Source organism: Myripristis murdjan, chromosome 8, assembly GCF_902150065.1.
Source record: "Myripristis murdjan chromosome 8, fMyrMur1.1, whole genome shotgun sequence".
In the NCBI taxonomy this organism is placed as follows: domain Eukaryota; kingdom Metazoa; phylum Chordata; class Actinopteri; order Holocentriformes; family Holocentridae; genus Myripristis; species Myripristis murdjan.
The window spans coordinates 19,710,367-19,733,438 of NC_043987.1; the positions used below are offsets into that span (position 1 = coordinate 19,710,367).

A 23,072-nucleotide genomic window follows, 5' to 3' on the forward strand; every position below is an offset into this window, starting at 1 on the left:
TCCCCAACATTACCACTGTCACAGCAGCTGCTAACAAGATTGACTGGCACCATTGTGAGATGTTGCTTTTCGTGGCAGGACATGTTTCTCAGGCTGCACCAAGAGGGACTTTGGTTCTGAAGAATGAGGATCGGCCTTTAGCATTTGCTTTATTCAGTGAACAGACACATTCTATAGTCCTTCATTCCTATAGATTTTCCATGTGCTCCAGTACAGCCCGACCTTAAAAAAAAAAAAAAAAAAAAAAAAAAAAATCTAGTCAAGTAAATGATCACATCACAAAAGTGCAGTGACTGTCAGCGTCTGAAAAAAAGGTTGCCCTGCTTCCAAACTGAGACATTATTAATGAATTATTATCAGAAATAGAATGGAACACAAAATAATAACCTAATGTGATGTTAACACATGTAGTGCTCTTGAGGTCTCATGGCGGCTCATGGAGTTGTTTACTCTCTCGACTTACCCTGAGAACACTTAGCCAAATGTACCTTGTGATCTGCCTCATGCTGCAGATTATGCAATTTGTTTAGTCTGCTGTTTAATTTACTGGTTTCTTTGGCTGTATATGTTTCCCTCCTTGGCTGCTTGGTTCTCATTCATACATAGCCAGAAAGTCAGAAGAATGAGTATGAGTATTCAAGTGGAGAAGTGTGTTCAGCCGTGTCCGTTTGGCATATGGAATAAGCTGCATTTTCATATAATGGGCTTTGTTGCAATGTTGGATTAAGGAAGACATGAAAACCCATGAAAATCTCCAATGCTGGTGACTGTCACATCTAAATTTCATTTGACATTTTGTTTAATTTCATTTCTTCTCTATGGTGTAAGGAAGTTCTGCAGCCCTTGGGTATATGAGACCTTTTTTTTTTTTTTTTTAAACTAATTAAATAAACCTTGTTGAAGCCACTGCAGCTTCGCCCAAATGGAACAAATTACGATCTGCTGTTTTACGTTCCTAGTGTGCATGTTCATTTGTATGCACCAGCTTGAGCAGAAGCAACATTGCCTGCATTCTGTCAGTCTGATCAGTTCAGCCCAAACAGCATTTGTGCACTTTGGTCACAAACCTGCAGGAAAGAAGAGCAAATCAGCAGTCACTTTATCCTTGGATCTGGAAAAAGCCACCTCCATGGAATGCATCAATTCCATTTTCTACTGGCTCCCATGACCTGAGTCGTATAGGAGTTTTTGAATTTGGATTGTAATAACACTGTTTTTAACGAGTGTCTGTTTGGCTTGGCTCTGCCTTCAACGCTCCTCGATTCACTAACTTGTTAGTCAATATACAGTTTAACAAAAATAGCTCAGTGGTCATGGTAAATACAGCTTCTGAATAAGCTGTAAATTCGGGCATCTATAACTGCATATACTACATACATGCACCATAAACACAGTGCCCAGTGAAAATGCACAGTCGTCAAGCAAAAAAAGAAGACTGTTTTTCTCAGTTCCTGAAAAGCTGATGTTCTGGAGATAAATGTTTTTTCACCCAACAGCAGCAAAATACTCATAGCGCCACATGGAGAGGGAGCAGGAGGAGGAGGAAAGGCCTTGTGAGGACCATGTAAAGTCTCTCTCCCTCTAATTATCATAGAGTTAAAGTGCTAATCTCGAATCTGTCTGCCTTATTAATGTAAGTCACAGCACGCAGCACAAGAGTGCATCAGCACTCTTCTTCTTGGAAGCTAGCTTCATGCATATGAGCCTCAGGGAGAGAGGGAGAGAGAGAGAGAGAGAGAGAGAGAGAGAACTCACTTGGGACAGGGTAGAACAATCATAGGGCAAGGACACTGCAGTAGACTGAGGTACAGAAACAGAGGGGTACAGAGAGGCAAAAAAGGGGAAGGGACAGTATCTGAAATGGAAGGAGAGAGGGTCACCGTTTTCTGTTTCCTCCCTCTCATCTGCTTCCATCTCTTGGTTAATCGAGGGGATGCATCTGCAGTAAAGAGATCAGTGTCTTCTGCATTGCTAATGATAGTTCTTTCTCTCTGTCTTTTTTTTGGGGACAGTGTAAAGTGGAAGGTGACAGGAAAGATTATTGGTGGAGAGAAAGAGAAGGACAAAATGTTGCAGTTGCATGGTACATGCCTCAGCCAACTAAGCAGCCAGGAAGGCCATTTTTTTAAGTACCTATACTTCATTACACAGAAAGGGACAGTGGGAGCCGTGGCTAGGGTAGGAGACAACTCGGAGAAAAAGCTCTGGATTCAATCTGTTTGTATCTCAATGTCTTTTCCTCCCTCGCTGCCAGTATATATGTACATACAGATGGAGCTGTTATTTCATCTTCCCTCCTGTAGTCTGTTCACATAATTGGGGTGGCTAATGAGCTCGCCTGCTGGCGGCTGAAAATAATGTAGAGTTGATCTTCTGATCCAACAATGGGCAGCAAATCACAGGGATACACTACGGGCATAGAAATAGTCTAAATGCAACTCTATTTTCCCTGGTTGCAGAAAAGAGTGGAATAAAAGATAGAAAATTTACATGAGATTTGTCTGCAGGAATAAGAGACCATGAGGAGAATCATACAGTGCAGTACGACATTGTTAAACTGAACTCTCATTTGAAGGACAAACAATCAAAATATGAAGCACGGCAATGCAATTTGTTGTTAAAATGAAGAGACCTGTCAAAGCCAATGTCAAAATTTGCCTCAGCATTACATAACTTATGGAATACAGAGCGATTAAAAATGCGGTATACGTGTTTGAGGCATAAATAATTGAGAATAATAACTAATAATTCATCTTTCCGAGCATATAGAGAGGGGTGTGTCACTGTCTCTCCCCTGAAATCTACGCCTGCTCTCATGGCACCTTTCTGCTCTTTGTTTCCATGGATTTCACTTGCCTCTGCCCAACTGATTCTCGTACTCCATCTGTGTGTCTCTGTCTCACCAGTCTCAGAGATGAAAGTCAAAGTCATGTAGCTTCAGTGTTACATGATGTCTTTCTAACGCTTACAATGCCATGGTGGGTCTGAGAAAGAGTTTCAAGTGCTTATTTCAGTGTGTGTGTGTGTGTGTGTGTGTGTGTGTGTGTGTGTGTGTGTGTGCGTGTGCGTGTGTGTGTCAAGGTTATGATAGCTGAACACTTTTTTAATTGTTTGATTGAGTTCATTATGTCTTCTCTTACTTAGATCTTCTATGTATTTTATTTTTTTCAGACATTTAAGGTTTATTTATTTACCTGACATGTTTCGGCGTTTGACTTCCGCCTTCATCAGAGTGTCACTGGGTGTTGGTGTGACTTTTTTAATGTTTTTGAATGTGGTTTAGGTTTTCATTTTGATATTTGTTCAGCTTCTGTTAGTTTTCAGTTTGTATTTGGTCATTGTCATGCCTTTAATTGTGTAGTTTTACATCAGTTTAGCTTTATTTGCATGTTTTTTTTGTTTGTTTGTTTGTTTTTTTAGTTTTTAAAGTTTTTGATGCGGATTGTATTAGATAATAATGTAATTTCAGAGCAGGTATTTTGAACAGTGTTTGCAACAGCATGTTGTTACAACTATGAAAACGAATGAAAGCTCAATTCTTTTTCTAATACATTAATATGCATAGTTTCATGGTGCACAGATGAAATGCACTTGCAGACCCAACAGCAGTTTGAATTCAGACCGTTTAGCCCAAAATAATCCCAGTTGGGAATCTGGTGTTATCTTTTTTGAGATGAGCTGTGCAAATGGCGCTGGCAAAACTAGCACATCCTCTGAGAGCAGGAAAGGCTCATGGGGGCCTAATTAGTCAGTCTACAGGATTGTGCCAGCTCATGATCAAATTAGGATTCAGCAGAATTAGTCAAAATTTATTCACTTTTTTTTTTTTTTTCTTTGGTGCCTGGCATCTTTTGCAGGGATGTTCTTGTCAAATTTAAATAAATAAATAATTATTTTAAAATACTTAAAATTAAATAGTGTAATCCTATCATAATTAACTGTATGTCTTCTCAAGAAAACAGATGCATATACAAATACACGGACAGTTGAACATAACATTTATGTAACATTTTTTTTTAATTTACCTATTCATCTTTGCCAGTTTCATCCATCAAAGCCATTTGGCAGGTTCTAACTGGTTCTGACCTTTTTACACACATATTTTGTGCTACTTGCCTAGAAGATTCTCTTTAAACATCTTTGATCTTTACGTTCAGTGTGGCAAGTGGTTAGAAAAGTTTGTAAAACAGCGTCTTGCATCCAACTCACTGCTTAAGCCGGCTTTTGGAAGGCATTCATTCACACTTATATATTATCTTAACCTTAGCATTAAATTTAATCTTTCCATGTACTGCCTGTTGCAATCAAGTGCCCAAAAAAATCTGCTGCTGAGACTGTAAAGGCATTTGTGTTAAAATTCAACCTGTTCAATTGAGCTGTATCACTGTGATGAAACTGATAGATACAGTCAGTTAATTGTATGTGTCACAATATACAACACTGAAATAAATAAATGACTAAGTAAGTAATTAAATGATGTAGATCTAATTGATTGGCTATTTGTAAATTATTAATTATTAATTATTTTCTGACAGTGCATTCATTTATTTCTCAAGACAAGGACCACGACTTCACAACCTGATTTGAACTAAATTTATTGAAGAGAGATGTGATAGATAGATAGATAGATAGATAGATAGAGGGATGTGAGGAACGTGAACCTCAGTCGTCACAGTAACATGACTGAAGAATGACTGATGAATTTATGCAGATATTTCACAGCTGATTAAATTAGAATATTTATTCACTTGCCAGCTTAAGCTTTAAGATGAAAACTCATAATATATACATTTTTTTAATTTTAGTTTTGTTGGTTATGCATATATAGGTTTGCTGTTCACAGTCTTTTATTTTCATTTTTGTGTTTTGGAAAATATAGTTTTAATTTTAGTTAACACTATAACCTTAATTTGTATGTATGTGTGTGTGTGTGTGTGTGTGTGTGTGTGTGTGGGTACGTGTTTCTGTGTGTATAGTGTGTGTGTGCGAGTACACCTCCTACACAGTGTCTGAAAAACATCTTTGCAATACACCACACAATGCAGTCCAGAATGTACATGACTATGTATGTTGGTATGTGGGCGTGCATCAGTGCATTTGAATGTCTTCACAGTTGAACCATTGTCTGTCTCCCACTATCCAAGGGGTGGGATGACTTGGAGTGGATGACTAATTCCAGTGTGTGTCTTTCCACCATGCACCAGGAGTTTGAAAACACAGAGGGAGAGGAGTACCAGGCAGATCTCTCCGCCCTGGCCTCGCCCTCCTCCCAGAATGGGCCTGAGGTCTACATCCTCCCTCTCACCGAGGTCTCCCTGCCGGTGTCCAAGCAGCCTGGCAGATCCAGTAAGAAAATACCCAACACCATTTACTTAAACACTTCTGAGTCCTTTCCTTTCCTTTCCTTTCCTTTCCTTTCCTTTCCTTTCCCACTTAATTTTTTGGCATTTCTGCTTTAGTTGACAGCCACAGTAGAGAGAGACAGAAAAAGCAGGAGAGAAAGAGGCGTTGACATGCAGCAAAGGGCCTGAGGTCAGATTCAAACCAGCTTCACAGCGATCAGGACTCAGCCTTAACAAGTGGTACGTGCTCTTATCTGGTGAGCTACCAGGGCACCTTCCACTTCCGTGTTAACATCTTGTTTATCCCATTAGTTAACATGAATTCCCAGCTCTTTAGGCAGGATTAACCTGCTTTAAGAATTAACCACGCTAACAGAGAAGGTTGTTCGTTCACTGTAGGATAGGCCTGCCACAAGGGGCTACATCACCTCTTACTTGGTTTTATTGATTCAATTTAGATAAGAAGTGAGTGGATTTGTCAAGTTTAGAGGCTGGGAGGGACACTATCTTTTGCTGTCTCTTATACTGTATATTATTTTTTTCTTGCCCTCTCTCTGAACAAGGGACAGACATCTGTCCATTGTGTAATGTGTTTAGAAACCTACTGCAGTGCTGCAGTGTGTATCTGAAGGCTGCATTCCCCTACAGAGGAAGTAAACTGGCTTCACATACATTATTCCTGTGACTCTTTGCCTGTTCGTAAGTGCATTATGTAGTTATGTATTCAGTATGATGTCTCTTCCTATTGTGGTTGACTCCACCATAACCAGGCTGACATGATACAAAATATCCACGCTTCAATTCACTTATACATTATGTTGATGAATCCTGTTTGTGTACCAAATCCATGATCCCTCCCACTAAGTATTCAGGCAGTTTTTATCTCTGGGAGGGTCATCCTGCCCCAAACCCAGCGTGTTAAAATGTACGTCTGTATGTGTGTGTATGTGCATCTCAGCATGAGTCAGATCCTGAGTGCTCACAGTGCCTCCCCCTGCATGACTCACTGGCTGTCTGCGCTGTGTTCAGCCGGGGATGGGGAGGGGGTGGGTGGGTTGAATTGGGGCTCAGTATCCCAGGATGTAAGCACCAGCAATGATTGGACGAGGCAGCCTCAAGCTCACAGCCAATCACCAGCCTCCCTTCTGCCCTCCATAGCTACCGCTGTGTGATTGGTCCAGGTGTTGCAGGGTGAGGAGTGGAGAAATGGGGGAAGGAGGCGAGATGAGAGAGAGGGAGATAGAGAAAGATTCACAGGGAGAATCAGAAAGACCTCAGGCAAGGCGATTCACCCTCAGTGTTTAGTCGATCTTTAATTCCTCTTCTCTCTGTATGTGTTACTGTTTGTCTCATTTCCTCTGTAAAGTCAATGAAAATCCCAGCAATTATCCCAGCTATTATCATATTTGCCTGTAACTGTTATTTTGTACACATGGATTTTGTAAATTTAGCATTTTTACACTCTTTCAACTGATCTGGGCAAACTGACATATGAACACAGAAGCATAAAAAGGTTAAATGGATATGAATTTGCAATTTTGATGAGCAATGTCATGCCATGTCTGGTGTCAGCTTTTGACGTAAAGCATGTTTATTAGACTTAATGACAGGAGAATGGGCCATTTTCTGAGGCACATTTGTCGTTAGTTGGACATCAGCACCATATATATTAACATCATGCACATGTCATGAATTATCCACCCACACACACACAGCACTCGCATGCTGAAAATGTGTGTAGTGATTGTCTGTGGCATAAAGAGCCTTTACATGAATGCATGCTGTGAATGAGTGTCCCATGCTTGACCTGAGAAAGTACGGCGTATAGAATAGGAACAAACACGCAGTTTGGCATTTTCAAATATGTTTCTCAACTGTTACTTTAATGTTTCATTCAAAATGTCACTGATAGCTTTCATATTCACTGCATATATCTAGATCAGTACCTTAGATGACTGTTAACGTTATTCCACAAGCCCACTACTCCTGTGTCCCTCCTGGTTCTTTCTATCTTCTCTGGGAATGCCACGAGTAGGATGGGAATGCACCCTCACACATTTTACACTGGGAATAATACCACGTCTTAATCTCTATCTCTCCTTCTCTCTCTCTCTCTCTCTCTCTCTCTCTCTCTCTCTCTCTCTCTTTCGCTCTCTGTCTATGTCTGTCACAGAGAGAGATAGAGGAGGCTCAGGGTTAGGGTGGAGAAGTGTGGGTTTGTTATCACCGTGACAACCTCTGCCCAGCGTTCCAGTGGAGAAAGGGCCTTGTGTGTTTGTGTGTGTGTCTGTATATGTGTGATTGGTGCGTTGGGTACCAGGAGACACTCAGCGTGCGTGTGTGAGTGAGTGAGCCAAACAATGGCTCTGATTTAGCAAGGCTGGGCAGTGGGTGAACATAAGGCCGGACTGAAACGTCCATGGAACGCACCAGAGGAGGACTGGCATTATGGGCTGAATACAGTGAGGGGTCTGTGATAGAATGAGGGAGAGATAGGGGAAGGGTGGTGGCATGCACCAGGACGTGAGAGTGGGGAGGGGGGGCTTGGGATATAGGGGTGGTGAGTGTGTATGACAGAGGTCTTTTCTGAATCTGACAGAGCAGTGTTTGTGTCCTGTTTGGCTGAGGAATGCTGCTGTCCTGGGTGACAGGGGGGCATTATGCAGGCCTTATGTCACTGCTGGGTGTCTTGAAGCAGCACACGGAGTTGGTGTGTCAGACGGCACACTACCAACATGCATGGCAGACACATCAGACGTGTTTCGTGACCAGAAAACCTCAGGACCCAGGGCAGCGAACCTCCCTCCAGCTCCAGCATCAAACCGTAGTTGGATCAGTGTACTGACGCGAAGCTGAAATCAGTCCTGTTTGATGTCGATTTAGATTTAGTTTGTATAGGAGCTAAGGATTGTTGTGTGTGCATGACAGCTGGAGCGATCTAGTTGAGGATAGCGTGTGTGTGTTTGTGTGTGTCCCAGTTGGAGGATGTGCTGGGTCCAGACGGGGAGAGGCAGCATGGCAAGCTTGTTCAGCTGTGCGAGGGCTCGGAGGGTTAAATCCTGCCGAGGCTCTCTCACACACACACTGCGACCGTGGGCTCTTTCTCATATACACACAATGAGGCTAAGGCGCCTGGGGTTGGGGCTGGGGCCACAGGCTCTCAGTTCTCACACTCTGAACCAGCACTTCATCCATGGGACTCAGTCCCTCTCACGGTGCTCCGAGTGGCTGGCCGCTCCACTGCTCCATCACCATCATTCCCCTCATCATCATCATTCCTGAAATATGAGGATCCATGGAGGTATTTGATTTTGTGAGCATTGATTTAATAGACTTTGTATAGTTGTGCTTTACTTCTGTGCTTGATAACTTGAATTTGTGTGTGGGAGACTGTAAGCCTCTCTGTTTTTAGTGCATACTATTATTTAATCTAGCTGGGAAGTAACAATATAAGTGTACTGCATTGCCTTCTGAAGATCTCATTACTTTTGTTTATGTGGCTGTGGAGACTAATGAAGTGCTGTCTTAGCTACACTTAATACACAACATTTTGATTCTCTGGGATTGGCATTTATTGTTCTGCTGGTTCTTCTTTTTTTTCTCTCCTCCTCTTTCTCTTTTACATTTTTGTTCTGTAGCGCTCAGTTTCTGTTTTGTTTGCAAAAAGTCCCGCCTTTCTATTAGTCTTTCTTTGCTACATTGAATTTTGTTGACAACCCACATTTTATTTTAGAAACATCTCTTCTTTTTTCCTTCTCATCACCTCTTTCCAACAATAAAGATGCTTTTTTCCTGGCTAAAGGTTATGTTATGTCTCTCTCACTATTGCTTTCCAGTCCAGCTGCTGAAATCGTCAGACCTTGGCCGCCATAGTCTACTCTATCTAAAGGAGATTGGACATGGCTGGTTTGGCAAGGTGAAATATCCTTTGCATTTTGCTCTAAATATGTACACACACACACACACACACACACACACACACACACACACTCACACACACATACAGCAGCTGGGTCTTATGACACAGTGCCTTTGTACTTATCATCGCCTGCTTTGTTTAAAATGCATGTGTACTTACTGTATTACTATGATGAACTCCATGCAATGGAATGCAAGGGTAATGTGACGATGATCTCATTTTAGCGAGGATAATCTTTGGCACTAATGTCAGGGTGTTGAGTCCATGGGAAATGTGTTGAAATTCACAGTCACAGTGAATTCCTTACAATTTGTATGCTAGGAGAGCAATGTGTGGGTTTGCTCAGTTCCCAACCCGTGTTAGTCTCAGTCTTTTATCACCTTCTCTTACTAAAGCTGAACTCTGTGTTAATGTTCATTGGTACTCTCTGCTGATATGTGTGTGACATGTAAAGTACGTCCGCATGCAACTGACTGTGTGCAGTAATACCAGTGTGCTTTGTGTATGCTTTTCTACAATACTTTGGTCCTACTCTCTGTTCATGTATTGTTATTCTCCTGACAGGTTCTGCTGGGTGAGGTGAATGCGGGTCTCAGTACTACCCAGGTGGTGGTAAAGGAGCTGAAGGCCAGTGCCAGTGTCCAGGACCAGATGCAGTTCCTGGAGGAGGTCCAGCCATACCGGTCAGTACAATGAATAGTATCTAGCAAGACACCATGTTAGTGACTGAATTTTCTTTACAATTACCATGTGTTTATCTATTAATTGTATGCATGGGCTTTGTGTATTCATGCATATTCATATGTTGTGGCCTCTGCCAGGACTCTCCAGCATCCTGCCCTCCTGCAATGCCTGGCGCAGTGCTCAGAGGTCACTCCTTATCTGCTGGTCATGGAGTTTTGCCCTCTGGTGAGACACTTGATACAGTATTATTAATGGTTTAATGATAGAATTATTGTTATAGAGCCCATTGAAAATACCTAATTTCTCTCTCCCTTGGTTGAGTGTTGTTTGCATTACTGGTAAATGGTCCGAGCAGCTCATTGCCTCCGCCTCCCTCAGGGTGATCTCAAGAGCTACCTCCGCAGTTGTCGGGCAGCTGACTCCGAAACTCCTGACCCTCTGATCCTCCAGCGAATGGTGTGTGAGATTGCCTCAGGGCTCCTGCACCTCCACAAATACAACTTCATACACAGGTACAGTCTGATGGCCAGTCCAGCTCTATTTGCCTTCAGTGATCTCACGATTAATTCCCTTACAAGGAAGAATCCACCTTAATGGTCTGTGCATCCCCTGCTGGTCTCTTCCTGCAACAACATCCTGGTGCTGCCTGAGTAGTTGTCACGGACTCCAGCATCAGTGATTTTGTTGCCGGGGGTGAGCCGCTCTCTCTCTTTCTCGCCCTTGGGGTGGCAGCCATTGCTATAGCAACCAATCAGTGACTGCCAGGCTGATGAGTCCCTGTGGGTGGTGGAGGTGAGATAAAGTAATTCGACTTAGCAATGTCTCTATCTTGGTATGTTCTGGGGTAGCAAAAAAAAAAAAAAAAAAAAAAAACTCTTAAAATCCACTTACACAATAATGGTTGGACACCTTTGACCCCAAGTTATATTTGTTGTTGTGGTGTATATAGTCAAACATAAGGCAGTGAGACATTTTGATCATGTGTAACCTGTGTATTAACCTGTGGAAGCCTGTAAGCACACAATAATACCCATTTTGCACAAAGTACAAAATCCCCATCTCATAATGTACTGACATGGGTCTGACAAGTCTAAATATAAATGTGGTCTAAGTATAAATGTGGTGTGTCTATACTCACAGTTTAAAGCAAACACACTTTAAAGCATATGACATGAGAATATGCTGTAATAAAAGTGATATTACAGTGGCAAATTGATTTCATCTCAGGGTATGTGGTGAAACTATTTCTTTTACTCTGACAGTGACCTGGCCTTGCGGAACTGCCTGCTAACTTCAGAAATGACCGTTAAAATAGGAGACTATGGCCTTTCCCACAGCCGATACAAGGTCAAATCTGCTTTGATGATGCCATCATTTTTTTAAAATCTTTTTCACTCTCTACCAGCACCCACACTAAAATTGTTGTTCTTGGCTTTTCTGTTGTGTAGGATGACTACTTTGTGACGCAGGACCAGATTTGGGTGCCCTTGCGCTGGATCGCCCCCGAGCTCATAGATGAGGTCCATGGAAACCTTCTGGTAGTTGACCAAACAAAGACAAGCAATGTATGGTGAGATACTTCAACTTCAACTAAATTTATGCAGATCTGTGCAGAAATTTTTGAGTGCAGACCTCTTCTGGACTAAAGGTTACCCTATGTGCTGAGCAAAACCTGGTGGAGACTCAGCAAGCTACATAGTGAATGAAAATGAGGGACCAGCGTATAGAGGAGATAATAAAAGGCACTAAAATCCCCTCACATTACAACTTGACAAGATACAGATATACAGAAAATGATCAAGCATGTCAAACACTGTAAGTAAATGAACAATGACAAAAAACAACAAAAACAACAAACAACATCACCCTCCTCATCAGCCACCACCATCCTCATCATTGCTGTCCTGACTTGTGACTCATGACTCAGAACATCTAACTCTTTACTCTTCACACCCTCATGGACAGAGTTAGATCAAAGTAAATTAATCAATGGCCAGTACAAAAACTTGCCGACCCAGTTTTCCACAAATTCAGGAGGGTATTTGCTGTGGGAGTGAAGCAGTGCTTTTACCTGTGGGTCCTGTGAGTGCCACGGGGTGGGGTCTGTAATTACTGGTGCAGGGAGTGGTCATAGTCGGACAGGTTAGATTCTGCCTTCCTCACTGCCTGTCTATTGTACAGCTCAGATAGGCTGCACTGCTAGATACTTGTCACCATACAGCCCACTTAAACTACTGTGGCAAGGCTGTTTTTTTCTTTTTTTTCTTTCTTTTTTTCCTTTTTTTGTTTGTTTTGTTTTGTTTTGTTTTTTTATTTTAAATTTTACACCTCAGTTACCAACAACACACAACAGCAAAACAGACAGAATGACAGCACAGACTAAATGTTGGACCTGTGATAGGTCATCAAGGACCTATTAACCTGTACCTTGGCCAACTTTCTGTCAAAATATGACAAAAATGTTGCTGGCCCCTGCACAGTAGCTCAGTATTACAAAGATGAGCTTGTTATCAATCATGGTGATTGCTGTAAGATATTTGTAATTGATCACAGACTCCACCAGCTGGCCATCAATGATAGTGCACTTTCCTGACCATGTGCCAGAAACTGATCCAGAGACAAAAAGACATTATTTTATTGGGCTGTGTAAAACAGTTTTATTTCCCATATTGTTTTTCTTTTGTGCTTATGATAATTGGAATAAATTCCTTCAAGACAGAGTTCAGACAACTGCAAAATATTGTTCTAATATGACTTAGTATATTCAAGTTGTCTGCTGCATGGTTGCTGGATACAAAACTCAATCTCACATTTACAGTAGTATGGTTAAACTCAAATACCAGTAATTAAAAAGAAACGCATGTAAACAATGCATGTAATATATGTATTGTTTACAATACATGTAAACAGTTTGTAAACACGGTATTATTTACTGTTTATGTGACATTAGTTCTGGTTTCTAATTCTAATGTGTGGAATATTTAGTATCCATTTAAACAGGAATATGTGTGATTATAACAGCAATATACAAAATGAACAGATGGTTTGGAATATGAGCTGTGAACAAAGCTGAGTTAGGACAACTCATATATAGGAAATGTATTTATTAAATGAAGTCAAACTCCTTACAATGAGTTTGACTTCGGTGGAGTAGATCTGCTTTATGTTAGCTGCTGCACACATTTAGTTTCATTAATCGCTGCTGCATATACATATTTTCAAGGGATAAATGTAATCCCCCATTATGTAAAAACAGATCTAAGCAGGTGGAGCTGTACGGGAGAGAGGTTAAAGCAATGCTGTTCCACATGAGAAGCAGTGACAGGAAAGTTAGACAAGCAATCTGTCAAGGTGAGAGGATGTGACATTTAAAGGGCTTTGAAGTTAAGGAGTGAGATGATGATTGGCTAACTATGAAAAGTTGCAATCTAACCATTCAGCCTATGGTTTTCTCTACTTATTCCAGGTCATTGGGTGTGACTATGTGGGAGCTGTTTGAGCTGGGGAACCAGCCTTACAGACACTACTCTGACAGACAGGTGCTGACCTATGCTGTGAAGGAACAGCAGCTCAAACTGCCCAAACCCCAGCTCAAAGTCCCCCTGGCTGAGCGATGGTGAGATGAACTTGCATGCACAAAACTGGGGAATATACAAACACATGCACCAACTACTACACACAATTTTATAAAGCTCTTGTCACATGCAAGATATTTAGGCATTACTATTGATTACTAAACCCTATCACCTCTCTCACCAGTCAGTGTTCTCTATGCCAGCAGACTAACTAGTCAATCTGTCCTGTTTTCAAAATTAATTCGTTTTGTACTGGTACACCACTCCACTGTAGCAATATTTGTCTTTGCTATCAGCTGATCAATATTCTCCCTCTTCTTTATGACCCCTTTGGTGTTACCTATATTTGAGACACCTCATTCATCTTTATCTGGGAAATTGGCCAAATATTTTTTCATGGTTTTCAATATTATTCTGGACTAAAACGTGTAGTTAGCACTTATGCAAAGGAACAGTGCACACATGCACATACATATACACACGGAAGTACATAAAATATGTCAGCTAAGCCAGCATCTGCATTTTACCTCCCTCAAATAGTCTATACGTAATTTGCTAGTGGCATGACAAGTTTCTAGGTTCTGCTAGAAAATGCTGACTAAAGAATTTCTTTGGCTTGTTGCAAGTTTTGGATTGATTCCTTAATATCTACCTACTCCTCCACACCGACATTGCATAATGGGACTCATTATAAATTCATTGTTGATTTGCAAAGTTCTGTAGAACAAACATTTTAACTTTTTTGCCTTTTTTTTCTTTTTTCTCCCCACTTGCTGATCAGGTATGAAGTGATGCAGTTCTGTTGGCTGCAGCCAGAGCTGAGACCTAGCACTGAAGAAGTGCACCTCTTGGTGACCTACTTGTGTGCTAAAGGCTCCAGTGAAGCTGAGGAAGACTTTGAACAACGCTGGAATGCCTTGAGACCCAACCTGCTTGGTAGCACCTCTCACACAGCCACATCCACAGCTCTAGCCCTGACACCCACACCCGCCCCAGCCATAGTCCCAGGTGCAGCCCAGTCGGAGGCAGTGGAGCTGGCCTCCTCTGCCTCCTCTTCTTTCCCTTTGTTGGAGCATTTCTCTGACAGTTTCCACTCTGACACAGGGGATGACTTACTTACTGTCACAGAAACCAGCCATGGGCTTAACTTTGAGTACAAGTGGGAGCAGGCCCGGGCTGAGCAACCATACTGCTCCTCCTCCACCAGTGGGCCACTGGGCCAGGGAAACCCACACTACCAGGATATCTATTATCCCATCAAAGGGGGAACCTCAGGGGGCTGCAAGACTGACAGCGTGACATCAGGCATATCACCATCCTATTACGAGCCTGATCACCCAGGTGTGGTCCCAGTGTTGAGTGCTCACAGCCCCTCGGTCAGCAGTGAGTATTACATTCGCATAGAGGAACCAGTGGAATGTAACATCAATTTGGATGACACTGTGGTGGACTACAGCCCTGGACTGGAGGCCAGCAACAGTAAGTTGTCCTCTGAAAGTCGGAATGGTTCATATGTGGCACAGCCCAGTGCTTACTGGTCAGCTGTTGAAAACACAAAATCTACAGCCTATGACTCAGATGCAAGCCCCACTGTCTCACTTACCATGGAGCCATTGTTGAGACAGACCTCCAGCACCAGTCCTGTAAAGCTAGGCCACTCACAAACCTGTTTTTCATCCAGTCAGAAAGATAGTGTCTACTGTGAGCAGCCACCCACAAACAAGTCGGGCTGCCAGGCCGACCTGTCCGAAGAGGATACGCCACCGGAATACCGACTGAACCTTCTTCATCCAATGGGAAGGTTAGATAACCCACGGGGTTTGTCACAAGCAACCAGTAGCCCCAGCTTAGGGTTCTGTGACCCCTACCTAGAAGGCACTACAGCTAGGAATACAGTTAATGAAAGCTACTATGACATGATGGGCCCACTAAAAAAGACATTACCCATTGTTAACCACAGCAGCATTGATGTAGAGACAGGGGATGGCCTGCTGGTGGGCCAGAGGAGGGGCGTGGTCACTGAGGATGATGGAGACTTTTTCTCTGAAGGAGAAGCCACTAACTGGACCTCCAACCATTCAGCTAACAATAACAGCCTGAGCTTTGATGGCAGGCAGACAGGCAGTGGGCAAGACAGCTATTTGGACCTTCAATATACTATACACTCCACGAACATGGCAGAATTATGGCCTGCAACAAAGGCTACTCCGAGCACCCTCCACATCTCTAGGTCTTGTGGCTACTTGGAGTCTGCAGAAGAAGATGCTGGCTGCAACTCGAATAGCAAACCCACTGAATTAGGCTCATACATTCATTTATGTCACAAAGAAAGAGATGAGGCTGTCACTCAGTTGCAAAATAACTTAGATGCAGATAATCTAAGAGGCATTGACTCTCTTGCGAGTTCAAACTTGAATGCAAGGGACAAGGAGAGTGGTACAATTGAGGACAACTGTAAAAAGCAAGCACTGCTTACAGGGGAGAGACTGCACTCTGAGCCTAAAATGATACCTGAGGCAAACTATATCAAATCCCCATCCTCTTACATGGATCCCCACACAGGCCAAACAGGAGCCTTGCCTGACAAGCAGAGAGCTAATATCTGGGATGTGCCCTCCCTTATGCAAGACATTAAGATTTCAGGAGGAATCTCAGCTGGCCATGGAGATAAGAGGCACACCCATCCTGAGATATCTGAGGCAAGCAGAGGGTTAAATAGTGGACTGGGGATTAGGGACTCCAATATCAGTCTGGTTGAGCTTGGTGAATGCAGTGAGGATGATGATGATGACATAACAGATATTACATCAGGGATCTTTGCCGACTTCAACCTGGACTATGCTGAAGAGGAGGAAGAAGAGCTAAGCCCTTTGAAGAATCCCGTGGGAACCCCTGACTCTGTGGACACCCTTAACCTGTCCTCCTCTGTGGCCAGCCCCTGTGACCAGGCTTTCAGTCCTGATGCTTTCAATACCCCCATCCTGCCCAAATCCTTGGACAGTGGGTATGACACAGAGAATAATGAATCTCCAGAGTTTATCTTCAAAGAACTTGGAGATCCCCGTGATGAGGGAAGCCCTGGGATCAGGGCAGAACCTGAACTGGTTCTACAGTTGGATCTGGATGAGGGGGTCTGCACCTCCTCAAGCACCACAGACCTACAGCTGAAGGGCCTAGCTGCTAAGAACCCATACAGGGACTCAGCCTACTTCTCTGACTATGATGCTGAGAACGAGAAGAGCCCTCAAGAGGAAACCAGTAACTTTTTTGCTGGCCCAGGTGACCATGACTTGCATGCAGAGAAACTGAGTTCTAGAGGAGATGATAATCTTATCAAACGTCAGATTAACAATGAGGAACATTTGACAAATCTGAGACAAGTCAAAAGTGCTGTTGTAGTTGACCTCTCAGAGGCTAATCCAAACTCAACTTATCCCAGCCGCACCCCTGGGCTCTCCATGCTGTCACCATTTCCTCCAGAGATGGGGGGCTGCCTAACCAAAGAGTCTGCCCCTGCGGATGATGACCTGGGTTTGGAGACAGAGCACTCAGGAGAAGAGCATTCCTCAGAGCTTAGCTCCTCCATTGTCTCTGAACCATCCTCCACAGTCCAAGAGGCTTCAGCAAACCATGAGCAGGGGAATAGGGGATCAGAAGATTATTCTCCAGTCCAATCTTTGGGTTCTGACTCGACAATAATGGACTACAAAGAGGAAGGCTCTAAAGACAATGAGAATGCTGAAGGATCCACTGAAGAGGAGGAGCTGCCAGAGTTTAATCACGTAAATGAGGAGACAGAGGACACGAGGGAGGGAGTCAGAATAGATGCAGATGATTTTGAGGACATTGATGCAGAAGAGTGTGACTCACAGGACAGTTTATGTGAAGAATCTAATGGCCCAATTGACCTCTCGTCATCTTCATCATTCCTGGAGCTGTGTGGGGAAGACGTTAGGGCTCCCCTGGAGGAGGCAGAAGATGAAGACGACTCAGATGACAGCGAGTCTGATGAAGAGCTTAGGACCTATAACATCCAAGATGAAGAAAGTGAGGAGAGTGAAGAGGAGTTCACCACAGTGCCAGTGGTGGTGAGTGATTGTAGCAGGGCTAGACACCTTCGCAGCCTCTTGAAGATGCCCACCCTGCTCACTCAGTCCTTCTGTGACGAGCTGGAGAGGAAGAAAAAAGCTGTGTCCTTCTTTGATGATGTCACCGTGTTCCTTTTTGACCAGGTTAGTGTAGGAACAGGTCAAGTTGTTCAATGTGTATCATGCATTAAATGTTACAGCTATACAGTATATGCTGAATATTTGCTTCTGACCCTCAGGAGAGTCCCACAGGGGAGCTGGCTGATTATACATTCTCCACAGAAGCACAGTCGAGTAGACAGGACTCTCCAGAGGAGGAAACTAACCACCAGCCTTGGCCTGACCCTGAAACTGAAGCTCAGCCTCATGGAACATATTGTGTTTCTGATGACATAGAGGAGAATAACTCAGAACAGGGTGAGATTGTCAAGGACACTGAAAACTCCATCTGTGAAAACTGATCCTTATGTAATATTATGGATTACTGTTGGTAATTTTGACTGTCTCTGTGTGTACATTCAGGTGGAGGTTTTGAATGGGAAGATGATGTCCCATTTATGCCCAACCTGTCCTCACCTGCCACTGTTTCTGAGCCCCAGGCCTCCCCCACATCTCCTCCCAAGAGTCCCGAGGCTCCCAAACCTGCAGCTGTAGCATTTAACCGTTTCAGCGTCTCACGATTCTCCATCACACATGTCTCCGACCCCCAGATGGGCTCAGCAGCAGGTCTGTATCAAGATCTAACTTGCACACAAATAGCTTGTGCTCTTGTAAGTTATTTCTTTGCACTTAAAAAAAAAAAAAAACAGCCTCTCAAAATATACTCCCCAATTTTCTCCATTGTGGAAAATCCTAAGTGTGTCTTCCCTTCACTGCACATCAAGGTTTTGAAAACTTGAAACATTACAGTAGTGACAGCGCTAATTTCTGTGATCCAACAGGGAAAGGTGAAGATGGAAAGAAGGAGTGAATGCCCCACAGCCCCGACTGGAGGGGGATTTCTGGTCCTTCTCAACACAGAACAGCAGCAGTTTCTCCACAGTATTATATCTAGATGTTCTACAGAGTATTATTTTTTATTGATGTTAGGGTCATCTGACCCTGGTGACCCTTTATGAGTCAGTGCCTCATATTGTAGTGAAACACCCTCAATGATTTGCACACTTTGTTCTTTTTTTTTTTTTTTTTTTTAATTTCCTCAAGAGAGTGAGATTGCTGCGGGGTTGACATGGTCTGATTAAGACAACCACAAAGTGATGGCAAAATCAAATCATGTTATGTGATGAAACAGAACATATCACTATATTAGCGTTTTATTATACATTATACAAATATAAGGCCATTTATTTGCTCAATGCAGCATCAATGTCCATTAGTGACCTTACAGGTTATTTCATTTGTGAAATGGGAAAAAAGGAGAAAAAAAGGAAAAATTACACTTAAATGACAAGACTTCATTGCTGCTCTTATTGGCTGCCTTGGTCCACGTGCTTACTCATTGATTGGACATTTTTAAAGACTGTTACAGCTCTCATTGTTGGATCCAATCTTGATGACAGTTGCATAGGATGCTGCGGTGGGTATCCAAAAACAACCCCCAATTCAGGGTTCAGTGGGCTATGGTGATGGACACATAATACTAAGCTAAGAGGTTTCGTCACTCATTTGCACCACCTCACACTCATGTGTCTGAAGCACTTTGTACAGCCAAACTGGAGCTATCTTTGTAAAAGTGATGGCTCTTCCGCTGTATGTCTCTCCATCCTGGAATGAAATAAGTGAACATACACAAACCCCTATTTGTGTCCACAGTGTCAATTACAGGTTCACTTTGTTTAGTGGCATATTAAGCTTTGCTCACATTACATTTCATCAGCAATATAATGACACTAAAGGGACGAGCATTAATGGGTGAAATTAGCAGGATAGTGTTTTCTGATTCAGCCCCTGATGTTTTAGCACTGAATTGCCTTTCAATGCAATTCAGTGGTGTCATATCAGCATTATCAGTCGTAAATGGTGAATGTCAGTGACATCTTTACTTACCCTGTTTGAGTCTACAAACTGTCCCTGGTCCAGTACATAATGTAATTTATTACACCTGTGCTGAATGCTTGAGTTTAAGGTGTACAAAAATCAAAAATATAAGAGTTACAAATTCTGACGTATCTCAGATATTGTATGAATGTTATGAACATGTAGCAGGTAGCTTGACTTGAATTTACTACTGCTGTATTGACGACTCCTTCCCCTTCTCTGTACTTCTGTAGCTCAAAGTGCCAATTCTGTTTCCTGTCCCGCCTTTTAAGTTCTGCGAGAGAACACATTGTTAGTATTTTTGTATGAACATTTAAAAAGATGCAATCCACTGACGAAAGAGGATAACAGTTTCTCAGATTTGCCAAAGAGATATCTCAAAGCCCATTGGCTCAAGTGGAAGACACCTGTTGAGAAGGTGAGGTGGGTTGTTCCATGCACCGGTAGTAACATTGCTGTGTTTTCATTTCTCCCTCACTCATGGCTATTGTACTATCCCGAACAAATAAATCCAAATACATTTTTCCTTCTTGTGTCAGTGGAATATGTTTCAATACCACGCAGGCAGCGTTTTCTGCAAGACGTTACATTAAAAAATACAACATGCATCACACATACAACACAGGCACGCACAAACAAATGACTTTTACACCCATTTATATTTATTTTGCACCAGATAATTTATATGCACTTTATGTACAATACAGATATAATACAAACAGGGACAACAGTGAGAATGGTCAAAATGAGACTATATATAAAACAGTAAAAAATGCATTTGAAACTTTATGAGCAAATCAACTAAATGATCACATTTCTCAGTGTCTGTGTCGAGAAATCTCATCCATGGGAAGTAGTATCTCTTGTGATGTCAGTGATGACTCGATGAAGTGTTAGAAGGATTGTTAGTTCATTCACACGTCTGTACACATTCTCACTGTTCCATCACTTCTAATCTTGTCCCCACATAGTCAAGTTTTTGAGTCTCACTCACTCACTTGAAGCTCTTCTCTCAGCTGTGTGTATAATACTGAGAATGAATGATCAACAATTATGATTAATATCCTATTCGATAAGCTACCACTCCCTCAAAGCTAAATATGATCAATATAAAATGACTCATTATGTACATGCATTTCATATCTTGGCTATGTAACAGCTTAGATATTACTGAAGTTCCACAAGAAGAAGAAAAAAGAAAAATCAAAGGTTTTCCTGTATTCTTATTTCAATGGAATTGAAAATGTGCTGGAGTTAAACTTGCTCAAGCAAAAAAAAAAAAAAAAAAAAAGGGAGCATGTGTAAGGAAAGAGTAGTCTCAAAATTATGAGGAAACAAAACAAGCAGGAAAAAAAATCCAGTGATATTTTAAAGAATAATAATAATTAAAAAAAAAAAAAAAAAAAATAGTACAAGGAGAATGGTGACACATGTTCCCTTTGCTTATACCAGAATGATTAACTCAGAGTTCCATCAGCCTGTTTAAAAAAAGTAGAAGGCACAGTCCCCATATTAAAATGTGGGTGCACTGTATCATAACTATTAAATGAGTAGTGGTATGTAGTGTTTTTTTTTTTTTTTTACTTAACAAAAGCAGAGCTACAGGTTAGTCAACATCTGTACAGTTCTAGCAATCTGCAGAAGTATCCAAACTACACGCTGTCTTTTGTGCACGTTGCAGTGATGCAATTCACAACATAGGTTATGAAAAGAGTATTATAGACCATCTTCTATGTCGAACCTTGAACTTTGTTTGAGTAACTACTTATGAGTGTGCCTTCACTGCTCAACTTACATTGTACCTAAACAATTCTCAAATGAAAGTTTGTGTAGAATGTCAAAGAAAACAAAAAGCCCATAGCAGATCTGTAGAGAAATATTAATGTGTAAAAGCTGCAGTAGTGACAACCAGCCTACGTTTACAACATTATTAGCGAAATCTATTAGTCATACCTTATTCATCGTTGGTGTGGTCTAATTAACTAATGAAATCTACTGCCACACTTGTACTTGAATGTCCAGGCTAAATTCGCAGTGTGTTTACCTGTCGCACTGTGGAGCTGTTTACAAAACATCATTAATTTCCACAGAAAATAATAATAATAATTAAAAAAAACAAAACAAAAACAAAAACAAAACAAAATTCCCACTGTTATACATCCGTGAGGTGACTTTTTTTCCCCTCTGAATCACACTTTTGGGCCGTCTTAAACACGATCATACAAGCAAAACATGCCAACGGCAGCATTTTCTCCCTCCTCTTATGGGAGTAGGGCCCATAAGCAAATAAAGGGGGACAGCAGGCTGCTAGTAGAAGATGGGTGCAGATCTGTCATCAGTGAAGGTGGGCCGGAGGTAGACCTCCAGGGATCGGTCACTGTGGGGAGAGGAAGGGTGGGGCAAGGAACAATGATGGTTAGCTTGAACAGAATGCACAATGCAGAAAGACAAATGATGAACCACGTACCCCCCAGGAAATCTGCCTTCCTAAAGTTACGTTTCTTAAGTTGAGCCAGTGGTTGCAGTATCTATAGTGAGTTTTAGCAAGCATGCAGTGAAAGATCTCTGAGATGCTTTCAACATACAAAACGGAAATTAACAAAAGAAAAAAAATATATATATATATCCTTTAAGTAGGCATGCATGCAGGGTTAGTGTCTTCTCTGGGTGATAATGTGTTATCATAAAAAGAAAAAAAAGAAGAAAAATAAAAGCATTTATACAACCCAAGGCCTCCTGGATTGACAGAGCCAAAATGTGGCCTCATCCATGGAGGCCAAAGGACAGAAAAGACCAGTGATTCCCAGCATCCTACTGCAGCCAGACAGCCAATGATAGCAGAGAGAACCAGACAGTAATAGAGAGAAAGAGAAAAAGTGATTGGTTGGCTGAACGGCGATGGAGGCTGGTGACTTACGGAGGTCCTGTTCCCTCAGAACCGGGACAATTCTGGACCCAAACTGGAAGGTAAAAAGAACCTTTGGGTTTGAATGGCTCATCTCTCAGTTAGATCATGCATGGATCACATTTCTTAACGGCACTGGCACTGCTGGTTAGTCTGGTGTAAGATGAACATACTGTAGGTTGATTGTATTTATTGAAACTGAAATGAGTGATGGAAAACAGTACACACTTCATGCTCAACATGCCATAGCTATATGCTCCTTTTCAAATCTGACTATATGTAAGGGGTCATTTCTGTTGCTGGGTCTGGTGGACATTTATTGCACATACGAGAGGATCAACAGGCAGGTATTTTGAACATGTCTGCTACAAAGCTACTTCTGTGTACACTGCTGCTACTGTCACCCCAAACACAACTCAAACACAAGCCCGGAGAATATTTATATCCAACCAAAACGAAGGTGGTAAGCAGGCAGGCAGAATATGCAGTATCCATAGCGCACTCAATATACACACACACACA

The 23,072-nt window shown here is 42.1% G+C and overlaps 2 protein-coding genes across 5 annotated transcripts in view; one reads left to right on the forward strand and one right to left on the reverse strand.

The window, feature by feature from the left end:
• aatka (apoptosis-associated tyrosine kinase a) overlaps positions 1-20,171 on the forward strand; it is a 48,348-nt gene extending 28,177 nt beyond the window's left edge. Inside the window, exons 4-15 of one of the 2 annotated variants that reach the window (XM_030057246.1) lie at positions 5,205-5,346; positions 9,179-9,258; positions 9,826-9,944; positions 10,083-10,170; positions 10,324-10,457; positions 11,208-11,292; positions 11,394-11,515; positions 13,412-13,561; positions 14,302-17,752; positions 17,848-18,025; positions 18,131-18,334; positions 18,550-20,171. In XM_030057246.1, coding sequence (XP_029913106.1) covers positions 5,205-5,346; positions 9,179-9,258; positions 9,826-9,944; positions 10,083-10,170; positions 10,324-10,457; positions 11,208-11,292; positions 11,394-11,515; positions 13,412-13,561; positions 14,302-17,752; positions 17,848-18,025; positions 18,131-18,334; positions 18,550-18,578 — 4,782 coding nt within the window. In that variant the 3' untranslated portion in view covers positions 18,579-20,171. Of the gene's footprint in view, positions 1-5,204; positions 5,347-8,074; positions 8,644-9,178; positions 9,259-9,825; positions 9,945-10,082; positions 10,171-10,323; positions 10,458-11,207; positions 11,293-11,393; positions 11,516-13,411; positions 13,562-14,301; positions 17,753-17,847; positions 18,026-18,130; positions 18,335-18,549 lie in introns of those variants that run through there. The other variant, XM_030057247.1, reaches the window with a different exon arrangement.
• A 114-nt stretch (positions 20,172-20,285) lies between these two features.
• baiap2a (BAR/IMD domain containing adaptor protein 2a) overlaps positions 20,286-23,072 on the reverse strand; it is a 59,165-nt gene continuing 56,378 nt past the window's right edge. The window contains exons 14-15 of one of the 3 annotated variants that reach the window (XM_030057252.1): positions 22,563-22,605; positions 20,286-22,022 (exon numbers count right to left, since the gene is read on the reverse strand). In XM_030057252.1, the coding sequence (XP_029913112.1) occupies positions 22,578-22,605 (28 nt within the window). In that variant the 3' untranslated portion in view covers positions 20,286-22,022; positions 22,563-22,577. The other 2 variants (XM_030057249.1, XM_030057250.1) reach the window with 2 other exon arrangements.